Source organism: Sorex araneus, chromosome 2, assembly GCF_027595985.1.
Source record: "Sorex araneus isolate mSorAra2 chromosome 2, mSorAra2.pri, whole genome shotgun sequence".
NCBI lineage: Eukaryota > Metazoa > Chordata > Mammalia > Eulipotyphla > Soricidae > Sorex > Sorex araneus.
Window position 1 is genome coordinate 261852812 of NC_073303.1, and position 14594 is coordinate 261867405.

A 14594-nucleotide genomic window follows, 5' to 3' on the forward strand; every position below is an offset into this window, starting at 1 on the left:
GTTGGAAGTGGCAGCATTTATTGTATCATTTCCTGCTGACCCATCAGTCCCAAGAATATCAGGGCTCTGCTTTAGAAAATCACTTTGCTCGAGTTTGCAAGTCAGCCAAGCGCACCCTGCTACTGTGTTGGAATCGCTCCTTCAGTCTCTCTTCTTCTCCTTTCAGCTCACTGACTACGGAGGTGACTTTGGTCAGTGTGGGAAAAGAAGACAATGACACACACTGTCCTTTGAAGCACCTCTTTCCACAGTCATTCTGTTGGGTGGGTGAATTTTGGTTCTGTCCAGCACAGATGCCGGGCACAGAATGCGGCGCTGGGTGGAAGTTTTTGCAGTCCTGTCGAGCTGGGTAGGACTTCTGCCGAGTCACACTCTATCAGCCGCCTATATTTGGGGAGGTTGAGTCACATCACCAAATATAGCCTGTGCCTTCTGCGTGACTCCAGAAGGCAACCGAGCCGCCCCTGCGCTCATTCAGATGTGCTTAAGATGAGGTGGTGCCCGGCTTCAGGCCTTTCTGTAGGGCAGGAACCCCTCAGAGTTTGATTAGAGCTCCACAAGAGGTCAGTTGCCTGAAATTCCCAGGCCTTCCTTTCCCTGGAGGAATGCCCAATCCCAGCCTCTGTTTATGACTAAATGAATCATCAAAACCCCAACCGCCCAGGCCCCTCCAACCCCCTTATATTTCTATTTAGTGATATTTGTTATTTTTATTTGACTTTACTTAGTCCATTTGTGAAACGCTGTGGTTTTTGTTTCTTGGTGTTTTTGTTTGGTTTTGGTTTGGGGGGCACACCCAGCAGTGATAGGGGTGGTATTTCTGGTTCTGTGCCCAGGGGTCAACCCGAGCAGTGCTTGGAGGGGGGCATATGTGGCTATAGGGGCCAAACTGGGGTCTGCTGCATGCAAGGCAAATTATCTTGCTGGCCCCTAAATGTTATCTAAGTTAGTGGAATGACCTCCTGAACTTAGCCCTGAGCTTTGCAGGGCCCTAAGCTCTAGCTCCAGAGGAGGCTATTATGTCAAAGAGACAAGAGTTAGCCAGGAGCTAGAATGGCTATACAAGATGGCTCGAAGTTGGAGGAGGGAAGGGTCTTTTTGGGAAAGGATGCCCTTAAACAAAGTGAATCTGAGAAAGAGCATACACACACAAAGAAAAAGATTTGGAAAAGATTTTTTTTTTTTTTTTGCTTTTTGGGTCACACCTGGCGATGCACAGGGGTCACTCCTGGCTCTGCACTCAGGAATCACTCCTGGCGGTGCTCAGGGGACTATATGGGATGCTGGGAATCGAACCTGGGTGGGCCTCGTGCAAGGCAAACGCTCCATCCGCTGTGCTATCACTCCAGCCCCTGGAAAAGATTTTTATGTGCCTAAGAAGCAAGGGCAACTGTTGGCAATAGGAGAGGAGAAGGGCTTGTCAGGACATTAAGCTTGGGCTTAGGAAAATGCAGAAATGCTGTCGAGGGGGCTTGAGAGATAGCACAGTGGGTAGGCCACTGGCCTTGCATGCAGCTAATCCAGGATCGATCTCCGGCATCCCATATGGTCCCCCAAGCATTGCCAGGAGTAGATCCTGAGCACAGAATTAGGAGTAACTCCTACCATCACCCAGTATGCCCCCAAAACAAAACAAACCCAAACCCAAAGACATGTGGTAGAAATGGACATCCACACAGCTGGGGTGTAGTCCCAGAGAGGAAAGGGGGACCACAGGAGATTTGGGCAAGTTCAGAAGACCGGGCTGGCCCAGGCACTTCTAGAACAGAGCTCTCAGATTTCCAGAAAGAATGAATGTGTCATTCGTAACCAAGTCATGAGCGGGTGACTCTTGATGTTTCAAAAATAGTATTTAGGAAGAATAGGGAGAAGTTAGGGAAGAAGCTCTCGAAAATTCTTTCTTTTTTTTAAGTTTTGTGTGTTAAGTGTCACTGCTTCTATTTTTTTTTTTTAAAGGAAGAAAAACCTTTACCAAGAGTCTCACAAAGTGTTGACAGGGGTCTTTGCTCTTCAGATGCCACATTCACTCTAGCTCGGCTGAAATCCTATCCCAAGACTAGGTTGAAAAGGGAAAACACTATTCCTTTTTGGAGCTCAGTTATGAACGTGGTCAGTGATGCTTCAGCTGAAGGACAGAATTTCTGCATGTGAGGGAGCAGAAAATGTGTCCACGGCTGATACCTAGGTTGGAGGGGGCAGTCACTTCAGGTTGCTCTGAGGCAAACCTCTGAGAACTGAATTAAAGGGCATTTTGTGCTAAACAAGTAGAAATTTTCTTATCTTTCTTCCCCCCCCCCCCCCCCGTAAATGGTGCCCAAAAGGTGAGTTTCTGATAAGGTGAACCTGATTTATTAAACTGGACCAGCAAGTTTGGTTATTTGCTTCTTGGATTTCTCACTGTTCATTGTCCTTCCTTGTCACTAGCTGGGAGGGCACAGTCATTTACGTGAGACAGCTCTGGTTTCAGTCACAGCATTAGCCCTGAAAACCTTCTTTGCAATAACAAAACATTGCCTTGTAACTCCTATGAATAGAGTGGAGTGTTTTGGTTTCTGTGTTGACTTTTGGCATCTTTTTTCCTTAAGAAAATAGTTTATGGCATATTAAAACATCTAAATATGTTCGGTTCATTTTGAGGTTTTACAGAACAAAATGTTTACCTATGTCCCATCACAGATTGTCATCTGCAGCTTTGAGTTAAGTGATTCGGAAGCTGCCGCCCTCTGCTTAGACACAGCTCATTCCAGCAGGAGTCCCTAGTCAAGTCTCCGCTTTTCATTTGGGAGGTGGGGAGAGTGTGGTTTGGGCCATACCCAATAGTGCTCAGGAGTCACTCCTGGCTCAGGGGACCCACATCGGTGGTGCCTGGGATTAAACCGGGATTGGCTGTGTCATGAAAGCACCTTAACTCCTGTGCTAGGTCCCTGGCTGAGTCTTTGCGTTATAAAAAATGTTCTGACAGATCTGTCATCTGGGTTTGTTTCAGAACAACTCAAATGGAATTTGCTGGATCTGCATACTTGGCTTGGTCATTTACCAATAAATAATAAAAGCAGTTTCTTTTTTGCAAAAGTTGGAAATACCCAACATTAATTGTTGCCTCCTCGTTCTCCCATCCCCCATCCCCTGCCTCCTTCCCCTTTCTAAAGAAGACCAAGCTGAAACTTGTAATCACACCTTACTTGTTTTTTAAATCTTTGTATTGGGTTTTAAACGATAGGAAATACATTACATTCAGATATGGGTTCTGTTTGACTCCAGGTTTTAGCTGCGGTTTCATTAATGTTCACCAGCACCAGGGGGTTGTATGCAGCCCACTCCAGTTTGACCCCTGGCACTGCATGGTATCCCCCAAACTTTATCTGGAGTGGCCCTCGGAGCCCAGGACCAGGAGTAACCACCGAGCATTGTCAGGTGTGGACCCAAAAATAAAAGATACCAGAAGCAGAGAATGCTTGGCTTTTTCTGTGGAGACTCTTTGAACACAGCAGGATTTTGAGTGATTGCAGGGGTGCTAGGCCCACTGTTAGCTCTGGCCCCACTTGGCCAAATCGTCCTGGCATCTTGGAGGTCTTGGTACAGCCTGCGGCGTGAGGGGTGCTGCTGCCGAGCCACTTCCTCAGTCGTAGCTCGTGAGCCGAGGTCCAGCTGCATCCACTTAGGCTCTGCTTCTGAATGGACTCTGTCGCTGAGTCCACTTTACTGCTCGTATCCTGATGTGACGCGCCCTAGATGCTGGTCGATCGTCCTCCTGGAGTTCCCCCACTCTTCCTTAGGTGAGCGCCTCTCGTGGGGTGTCACAGGCCAGCTCGAAATGTTGCCACCACAGTCAGGCTCCCCGCAGCAAAGACACTTGGTCTCTGGCTCTGAGTCCCATAGAAGAACAGCACTGTGGGCAGAGAGAGGACGCGGGGAGGGTGCTGATGTTGCACAGAGACAGCTGAGTCAGTCCCCTGAGCACAGAGCCTGGAGTCAGCCCCAAACACCACTGGATCTGCCCCTCCCAAGGGAAAAGAAAAGAAAAATATTGTTGCTCTAATTGCTCTAACTTCTAAGAAACCACACCAAAAAATAAAAGCCACTGCCTGTGGAGAGCACTGTCCCCGCATGGGGGCAGGCGGTGAGGTCACTCTGACCAGGTGCTGTTAGAACAAGGGACCTGAGAACACTTCTGGGGTGGGGATGGGGCATGAGTGAAGAGCTGGAGTCCTTGCCCCGCTTTCAAGCTGGCCCTTCTCAAGTGCTCCTGAACCTCCTGGTGGATGGGTCTTCTGCCTCCTGTTGGTGGCACCAGTTGAGTTTAGCCCATTAGCTAGCCATTTAAATCAAAGTGATTGCGTCAGCTCTGTTATTGAATACTTTTAAATCATCTCTGGAAAACTAATGAACTGAGTAACGGCCTTCTTTTGCCTTCAGGTCGTCTAAACTATTCATACCCAGGATCCGATAGCTCTCTGCTTATTAATGGTAAGTGATCATTGATTTATCCCAGCGAAGCCTATAGCCTCGCAAATTAGTACCAGGGGAGGAAGAAAAGCTCGTTAGGTTCAGCATGGAGAAGTTCTGACTCACGTGAATTCGATCATCATTCCAAGTCGTGGTTGGCCTGTCAGTGATTTTTTTTTTTACGATTAATGGTGGTTGCTCCAGATTGGGGCAGTAACTTTGTTGAACTGGGAGGGCTTGTCTTGAAATCAGTGACACAGAAGAAATGAGATTCCCCCCTCGGGCTCCCTGAAGAATGACTGTATCTTACCTTAGCTTCTGTTTTATGACCTTTGAAATGTCAACATCAAAACCATTTCCACAGTGTTGGAGAAAACGTTCCCTGGCAAGAGTGCAAGGTAATAAGAGATCTAAAAACTAGACAGAAAGGAGCCTGAGACCACAGCGTGTGACTTTTTGCAGAGGCCAAGGTCACTCAGTACTAAGGAGAACAAGAGAGGGAGGTTTCAGCCACCTCTCGCCTCGAGCACCTTCAGGAACTTCTCTTGGCCTCTTGGAAATGCGGCCACTGAGTTCTCTTTCTCTGGGCTTCTGCAGACGCACACTTGACCTGACAGGGAGGGAAGCAACATCTGTGCACAGGACTTAAGGGGCAGAGGGTGGCTTTTGGAGAAGTGCAGTTGCAGTACTGTCCTTGGAAGCATCTGGCAGGGGCTGGAACGATGGCGCAGTGGGTAGGGCGCTTGCCTTGCATGCCGCTGAGCCAGGAGGAGGAAGCCTTGAGCACTGCCAAGTGCGGTCCCCCACACTCACCCCCAAAAGTCACTGGGTAAAGAACAGAGGTCTGGTTAGGTCCCTGCTTATGTACCCATGCATGGGGATGGCCAGTTTGTTTGTGTCTTCCTAATTTGGTCATGTTTTCCATTTGCCCAAATTAACTCATTTTTAAACACTTTTCTCTAAGCCCCATTCCACCCCTCAACAAAACAAAACAAAAACCAACATCATCCCCCTCCAACTCTTTACCAATCAAATACTGTAAATGGGGATTTAAAAATTATTATTGGGGTGGGGCTGGAGCGATAGCACAGCAGGTAGGGCGTTTGCTTTGCAAGCAGCCACCCGGGTTCAATTCCCAGCATCCCACATGGTCCCCTGAGCACCGCCAGGAGTGATTCCTGAGTGCAGAGCCAGGAGTAACCCCTGAGCATTGCCAGGTGTGACCCAAAAACTAATATATATATATATATATATATATATATATATATATATATATATATATGTATTATTGGGGGTTGCTGGGTTTTCTCCTTTTGGATCATATTTGAATGAGTGGTTTGTGGAATTTAGGAGGGTTGTTGGGAAGCCAGGCAGAGTCTCTGTGACAGATGAGAGTTCCTGGGTGCCTCCCATCCTCGGGAAACTACACGGTTTATTGAAAACCTCCCCTGCACCTAAATGGGACAGGGGTGAGATACTTGTCTGGCACACAGCCGAGCGTGGTTTGTTCCCTGGCACCTCAGAGATCCTCTGAGCACAGAAGCCAGACTGATCCCTGAGCACAGAACCAGAACTTTCTAGTCCTGAGCACCACCAGCTGGGCCCACCTGTCCCCCCACCCCGAAATAAAAATTCAAATCTCATGGAAGTCAGTTCTTTCCATGCTTTAGCGGCCAGAAATAGTGGCAACAGCCCAGCCCAGCCCAGGCCGGCCGCAGAAGGCTGAGCTATGATCTGCCGCAGCTTTCCCTGTGGGCCGGGTTCGGGTTCAGGCTGGAAGCAGAGCGCCCGGAGCCGCGGGTGATCTTGGGCAATGCCATCAGCTTTTCCTTGCCCCAGTTTCTTCAGGCTGTTGCTAAATTCGGTCAGTTGCCCCTGGCGTCACATCCCCTGTGTGAAGATGAGAAACTGCTGCCTGGGTCTCTCGGAAGCCAACTCCACTCGTCTTTGGAAATGTCTCTTATTACGAGAAGGCCTCATCTCCACCCCCACTAGAAGTCTTCGTTTTATGAATAAATTATTTATTTTTATTAACTTGGGGGATTCCTAACCCGTGCTCAGGAGGCTCTGGCCAGGGAGTCTCAGCCCGCAGAGCCCGGGGATCGCTGCAGGGACCCGGCGTCAGCAGGTTATACCTGGCGTGCTCGGGGCCCACGTGGTGCAGGGCTGGCATGCATCCTTGCTGCTCTATCTCCAGCTCCTCCCTTTCCTAAGAACCATTTTTATTGCTAGAGTTCAAGCAGCATTTTGATAGTATTAATGCATATGATATACATGTTGATATACAAAGTTGCCACCCCTCTACCACCATATATAAATGATGTTTTCTTTTTCTTTCTTTAAAAACATTTTTTAGTACTCACTGTCACTGTCATCCCGTTGCTCATCAATTTGTTTGAGCGGGCACCAGTAACGTCTCTCATTGAGAGACTTATTGTTACTGTTTTTGGCATATCCAATACACACGGGTAGCTTGCCAGGCTCTGCCACTCGGGCTCGGTACTCTTGGTAGCTTGCCGGGCTCTCTGAGAGGGGCGGAGGAATCGAACTCGAGTTGGCCGCGTGAAAGGCAAACGCCCAACCGCTGTGCTATCGCTCCAGCCGGGCGCACCCCTAGGGTTGGCGGTTGTGGTCTGACTCTCCTGCTTGCAGTGCTGTTGGCTCTGGGGTTTGGTGATATCCTGGTACCAAATCTCTGTACGGGCATTGTTCTGGGCTCCTGATCACCAGCCCTGTAACTTCTGGTCCACTTCTTAAATCTCCCCTCAGTTTCTTTCCTTCCTTGTCCTTCTTCTTCCTCTGTTCTAGGGCCAGCGGTGTTCTATGCATCCCCGCTTAAATGCCTTGCATTGTTCTCATCCTGGTTTTCTGTATATCACAGATGACTGAGATCAGCCTGTGTTTGTCCTCCTGTGTTTTGTCCTTCTGTCTTGTACTTCGGGCCACACCTGATTGTGCTCAGGGCTTACTCCTGGCTCTGTGCTCATGGATTACTCTTGGTGAGGCTCAGGAGACTTTTGTGATGCCACAAATAGAACTAGGGTCAGTGGTGTACAAGGCAGGCGCCCTTGGATTCCTGGCATGCTTTGTGGTCCCCCAAGCACCACCAGGAGTAATTCCTGAGTGCAAAGCCAAAAGTAACCCCTGGGCATCACTGGTTGAGGACCCCAAATAAACAAAAATAAATTTAAAATATATTTTCTTATATAAATAATTAAAACTGCAATGAAAAGCCAACCTACTATATCCATTATTCAGTATTTGCTCTTCAGGAACTTTGTGGAGCCATTCTTTGTCTGCTCAGGCTTTAAAAGCCTCGAGAAGGATGACCAGGCAGGGCTCTGCTTTCCGCCAACTTAGCTTTCAGAGCCTTTTCTCACAGGCCTGTCAGTTGAAAGCTGTTTCTTGTGGGAATACAAATCTGGAAGAGCTCTCTGCATGCTCTTTCTCACTGAGCATTTGAATTTCTACTCGGATTTCATTAACTGGTTTTTGAAATTGGCAAGACATTTCCAATCTTTGGGGAAAGAAGTGGGGTTCCCAACTCAATAACTGAATGACCCAGCCTCGGAGCAGTCTCCCCGCCTCAGCAGTTTATACGGAATCAGGCTAGAATGTGCATGTTCAGAGATAAAGGGGCTTTACTAGTCCGCACATCAGCAGATCCAATCAGACTTTTCTCTGGGGACCGTGCTCAGTCATCAGTTTTCATAGAACACATGACCTTCAGACACCACTCATGACTTTTAAAAGACATTGCCAGCATAATTCAGCCTCTGCTGAGACTGTGGACCTGTATGTTCTAAGCAATTCCTTTCTCACTTTGTTATTAGCTGTAAAGATTTTTTTGGGGGGTTGGGGGAAGGCAACCTGGAAGTTGGGGGTTGGGAAGGTTTAGTTAAAAGGCATAAAACTAAACTTTCAAAAGGAAATTAGAGGCTGTATTAGTTGGTTCCATCTGCCATAACAAGCACTTCAGATTGTGTGGCTTAAACCAAAAATTGTCTAGCCTCAGAGGCTGGAAGCCTCCAAGGTCTCTTGTTGGGGTGTAGACGGCGTCTTCCTGTGTTCTCTGTGGCTTTCCCTCCATGTATGTCTGTCCTCATCTCTTCTCGTATGGATCCTGGTTATTTTAGATTCAGCTCATACCACTGATCGCATTTAACCTTACTGATCCCCTTTTCAAGACCCTATTTCCAAAGACAGTCACTTTTGGGGCTCCTGGGAGTTGGGACTGAAATATCTGCCCCTTGAGGCGGGGGACACAGTGCTCCTCATGACCTGCCTTTCTCTCATTCATCTTACGGAGTGGGGTGGAGTTAGAATATCTCTCCTTTGATCCTTTAGAAGTAGCTAGAAACTACTCTGCCTCACAGTGAGCTCACAAAAGAATCCTCTGCTGATGCCCCTGATACCTCGGGCTGCTCTGCTCGTATTTTGCTCTGAACAGGTTTGGATTAAAAGCACTTCCTCTTACCCACCAGGAGGCTTTCACCTGCCTCAGGGAGTGCCCCTGAGATGTCGCCACCACCGCCTCTGCAGAAGGGGTCCGGGAGGGTCCTGAGCTTTCCGAGTCCTTCAGATTCGCAGCTTCAGAAATTGAATATGATGCCGGGAGAGTTCTAGGCCAGCAGCAAAATATACTAGGTTTTAAAAGGCTTGCATGCTTGTAACAAATGTCTTGCTTTGATTTATTAGATTTTGGTGCTGGGGGTCAGGAGCACACCAGGACTCACTGCTGGCTCTGTGCTCAGGGAATTACTCCAGGTGGGGTTTGTTGGGGGCCCCTGTGTAATGCCAGTTAGCTGCATGCCAGGCAAGCGCCCTGCCTGCTGGATTATCTCTCCAGCACCATTTCCTGCTTCTGGAAGTATCAACTACAATACTTGCTTATTTTTTTTTTTCTTTTTGGGTCACACCCGGCGATGCACAGGGGTCACTCTTGGCTCATGCACTCAGGAATCACTCCTGGCAGTGCTCGGGGGACCATATGGGATGCTGGGAATCGAACCTGGGTCGGCCGAGTGCAAGGCAAACGCCCTACCCGCTGTGCTATCGCTCCAGCCCCATTTTTTTTTTGTTTTGTTTTTGGGTCACACCCGGCAATGCACAGGGGTTACTCCTGGCTCTTCACTCAGGAATTACCCCTGGCGGTGCTCGGGGGACCATATGGGATGCTGGGATTAGAACCCGGGTCGGCCGCGTGCAAGGCAAATGCCCTACCTGCTGTGCTATCGCTCCAGCCCCAATACTTGCTTATTTTTGAGGAGATTCGGAAGAGAACTTTTAAAGATGAACAGAAAACATGTGTCCTGGTTGTCATTCTTAAAAATAAAAGGAAGATTATACAAAAGCAAAGGTGACAGAAGTCTATTAATTAAGAGAGTGGGTATGTGGTGCAAATTGTTCCAATACTGGCATGATCATGGTGAAAGAGCACAGTGTTTATGGAAAAGACACTGAAAATGTGCAGTGACTCCATTGCTCCTGTTGCCCAGCCTCAGTCCTGCTGAAAGCTGAGGATGGTTGTTGAAGACCAGCCTGAGATCTACACACACAAATTGACTTTTGAGGAGGAGATACCATTGAACATCTGTCACCTACACAGTTACATATTTTGTCTGTTTTATGTTTTGGGGCCACACCCAGGGCTACTCTTGGCTCTGTGCTCAGAGGTCACTCCCAACAGTGCTCAAGGGACAGTACCAGGGATCAATCCCAGGCCTCCCACATGCAAATCGTATTGTCTCCTTTGTTTGTTGAACTGACTCTCTGGCCTCAATCCTTGTGTTATTCGTCATCAACCCTGCATATTCATAAATAAGCCGAGTGTGGAGGAGATACAGAAATTAGAATGGCATATCTTCTATCTTTATTCTCTCATATCTCATATCTTTATTCTCTCTTACCAATGTTCTTTGCTGTACTAGCAAGCTACATAAGACCCAAGTCAATGTGACCTAGAAAATTCTAGCTATTAAACATAAATAATTTTTACTTATTTATGTTTAAATAATAATTAAACAAAATAATTTTGTGACATTAAATTTAGGTGTGTTGGATAAAACATTTGAAACATTTTTTTGCGTCTTTGCAGGTTGTATGCCTTGTTCTTTTGGACTGTTTTTTTGGGTTCTACTCACTTTTTCCCTTTGCCAGATTAACTCTTTCACCTTTGATTTCTATTTCCTTCCTTCCTTCCTTCTTTCCTCCTTCCCTCCTTCCCTTCCTTCCTCCCTCCCACTCTTCCTTCCTTCCTTCCTTCCTTCCTTCCTTCCTTCCTTCCTTCCTTCCTCCCTCCCTCCCTCCCTCCCTCCCTCCCTCCCTCCCTCCCTTCCTTCCTTCCTCCCTCTTTCCCTCCCTCTCTCCCTCTTTCCCTCCCTTTTTGTGCCAGGGATCACGCCCAGGAGAAGCCTTATGCATGGCCACTGTACTACCTCCCTCAGCCCTGATTTTCCTCTTTTTTTTTCAAGTGCAGATATATTTTATGAATTATTTTGATTGATTGAAGTTCTCTGTGACTTACAATGCTGTCAATGGCAGTGTGCCAAACACATAATTCCAACATTATTCCTATCACCAGTATAGCCACCTCTCTTCCCCACAGACCCCCTAGCAACCCTCCCATTCACCCCAGCCCTGAGTTTCATCTTTTCAGATGATGTACTAATTTGATGAATTCCCCCACAGACCTTTAGTTTGGGCCTACTTGAAAAAGCGGTTGCTCACTAACGTCTTTTCATTCGAGTCCTGTCTCCTTGCTTTCCAAATAGAATTTCAATCAGCTTTCTGCACATGACAGGAATAAGAGATAGACAGAGACCTTGAGCTTGGCCAACTAGCCTGACCCAGACCCCTGCCCTACGTCCCACCTAAAAGCTAGTAATATTTTACCTTATGACCCAGAGTCCTATTCTTAATTAAATTGATTAGCTGCTTTCATACAGGAAATAGTGTTTTTCTTTAATTTAGTGGGCTCGGAGAGATAATACAAAGGTTAAGGCCCTTGCTTTGGACACAGTGGTCATGGGTTCAAACTCAGGCATCATATATGGTCCCCTGAGCAATGCCAGGAGTCACCCCATGAACCAGAGCCAGGAGTAATTTCTAAGCAATGCCAGGTATGGTCTGAATACCCTTTTGTAAGAAAATTTTTTTAAATTTCTGCTGTTTTCTTTTTAAATAAATACCAAGAAGAAATCCCAAAATGACTCATCAATAAATAAAGTAGCACATTATGCCCAGTAATGAATTTAAATAGCACAGAGATGGATAAAGCAAGATGTGAAATCCTTCTGTCTTTCCACATCTCAGTTCCTCTGTCCTGAGAGTCTGTGATTGTTGGTAGAATAAAAATTGATACACATTTCCACAAATCTGTTTGTGTCTTAAACTGACACAGGCAGGGACACTTAGTACTCACGGGCTCCTCATACAAGCCTCATCTTTGGAGCCCTTTGGATCATGGCACAGCATTTGTTCCACTCTTCTTTTCTTGTGCTTTCTTTTGTTTATTTATTTTTCAGCTTGGGGGCCACACCTGGCTGTGCTCAGGCTTAGTCCTGGCTCTGTGCAAGAAGCAGTGACAAAAACTCGCAGCCGTAATACTCCCAGCTCATGAGACCGTTCTTGAACCATGTGTTCATTCTCAAATGAAGCGCTGAGGCCTCCAGAAGTCAAATTATGAAACGAAAATAAGAGTAAACACCTAGGGGTCAAAGAGAGTGCTTCAACACTGGTCTGATCCCCACACCACATCAGCTCTCTGAGCACAGCCGGGTGTGCCCCCCACCCCAATTTTTAAGAAAAAGAAGTCAGCACACACACACACACACACACACACACACACACACACACACACACACACACTGTTCTTTTGGTCTCTGTTGGCAGTAAGAAGATTTCTATCCAATAAGGATCATCGAAATCCCACCAGTGTGTCGGTCTTGCCGTGGACACTGGGGAGGGCAGAGAAGCTGAGCAGTTTCTCTCAGCAAACTCCTACAGCAGTGCTCTGAACTGGAGATTTCTTCCAACACAGTTAGAGTCTTTTTTTTCTTTTTTCATTTTTAACCACTTGTCACTTCCAGGCATGTTTGAGAAACATCAAATAATATGCCAGCCTTGAACATGGTGAGATGTGGAAATCTGACACCTTCCTCAGAAAAGTGGTGAAGGGGCTGTGTTAGAAGCATTTCATCCATATCCGATGGTGCCAAGTATACTTTGAAAAAGCTGACAAAAGGGAGCTGACTAGTGTCTCTCAAACGTAGCACGAAGGGCCCTTTGACCAGTCTGTGATTATCTGGATTGTGATTTCACAGGCAATTTCAGATGTACTTTCCCCATATGTCCTATGTCAAGTTTCTACATTAAAAATAACGTAAACAGCATTGTCTCGAGAAAGAGAAGGCAGGCCCGGAGACGTAGTGCAGGGGTTAAGGCACTTGCCTTGCATGCAGCTAACTTGGTTCAATCCCCAACACCACATAAGGTCCCCAGAGCACTGCCAGGGCTCACTCCTGAGCACAGAGCAGGAATAGCCCCTAAGCATTATGTAAATTTTATAAAGTTTATAAAAGCTTCCTCTTTGCAATGATCTTTCTACTTAAAAACCCAAACAGCAACCACCCATCAGATTCTTGTTAAGACTGACAGAACAGGGATTTAAAATATTTCGTTGTCACCCAGTGACTTTGTCTTACAGGCAAGTAGAGGAATAGAATGTTCTTAAACAGGCATCTGCTTTGGTGCCATCATTTGTCTTCCTAACATCTGTCAGATTGCCCAAGTGAGCCAAGCACCTCATGGCCCCCTAGCCTACAACATACCAAATGTATTTTATGTGGTTTTCATCCATTTGCTTAAGTGCTCTGGCAAAATCCCTGGTATTTGGCAGTGGTAGGGCTGGGATTTGGAAAATAAACACATGGCACTTCTGAGTTGTGCCTTAGACTGACTTAGCACTTACGAGAAGGGCTAAGCATTCTGTCTTGTCATGTCCTGAGCATTGCAGCAGCCCTTTGGGTATGCCAGGCCATCACAGCCCTCTCCTCCTCCTCAAGGTCCAGCTGATACCATCGTCTCCTTGAACCCTCACACGAACCATTTCCCCTGCCTCTTCTGTTCCTGTTTTGCCATCAGGCCAGGAGGCCTGTCCTGCGATCATTTCCTGCTGTGGTCCGGTGGCATCCAAGGCCACATACCCTCTCGCCCAGTGCCTGGCAGCAGCAGGCCTTACAGAAACCTCTGTTGACTGCAGTGGAGGTGTTAGGACAAGCCAGGCTTGGGAAAGCTCATTGGTTTTAGGGGAGGCCTTTTTTATGACTATCCCTGACAGAGTTTACGTTGGCGTTCCTTGTGTCTTCAATTATATTTGTCTCTTTTATTATCTGATATACCTTTCTTCTCTTGGTCTGGAACATATTTGGTGATACGGTGCCAAACATTTGGCATGAGGAACATGCTAGAAGATTTAATGAGAAAACTTTGGCTAAAAAGGAAGTTTGTGAATTTTCTACAAATTTCATTGGTATGGTTTTCTTTATTAGGGATTAATTGAGAAATAATATCAAAGTTCTCTATCCCAAAGTGTGAACAGTTGCACTGTAACAATTGTAGTACTGACTGAATTGCTGGTTACCTGTGCGTTCTGCATGAAAGAAGGACAGTGCTGTAGGAACCGGTTTAGGTCACCGAGTACCATCTGCACAGTGCTCAACCTGGGGTGGCCAAGCAGAAAGTTTCCCTGACAACACTTAAAGCTCAGTACAGCTTCCCAAGAACTTTGAAAAGAGAGAGACAGACAGAAAGAAAAGAATGCATCCAGTCGACCTCTCACTATTCAAATTCCTTGTTTTGGGAGACACGGTGATGATCTAGCCAAACTTGGTCCATTTCAATGGAGCGGTTCAATGAAGTCACAGTTGATTCTTTTGATGATGTTTGAAAGGTTGTTTGTTTGTTTTTTCTCATTTGACATGCAGCAAGGACATATGGGCGCAGGAGAGGTAACACTACTGTTTCTAACTTTTGAATGTCTCCCTTGTATTTGGAGAGGAACTGCGTGTTCAGTAGCCTCCGCTGTGGGCAGCGGGTGGGGGAAGGAAACTGTCTCTCCCCTCCCTACCTTGTGTCGAGTCAACGTT

At 46.8% G+C, this 14594-nt stretch overlaps 1 protein-coding gene across 4 annotated transcripts in view; it reads left to right on the forward strand.

The window, feature by feature from the left end:
- Positions 1-14594, forward strand: part of CPEB4 (cytoplasmic polyadenylation element binding protein 4) — a 59187-nt gene that overhangs the window by 30944 nt on the left and 13649 nt on the right. The window contains exons 3-4 of one of the 4 annotated variants that reach the window (XM_004611485.2): positions 4417-4467; positions 14433-14456. The exons of 1 other annotated variant lie outside the window; for it this stretch is intronic. In XM_004611485.2, the coding sequence (XP_004611542.1) occupies positions 4417-4467; positions 14433-14456 (75 nt within the window). The remainder of the gene's footprint in view (positions 1-4416; positions 4468-14432; positions 14457-14594) is intronic. 2 more of the 4 variants (XM_012933438.2, XM_012933436.2) reach the window with 2 other exon arrangements.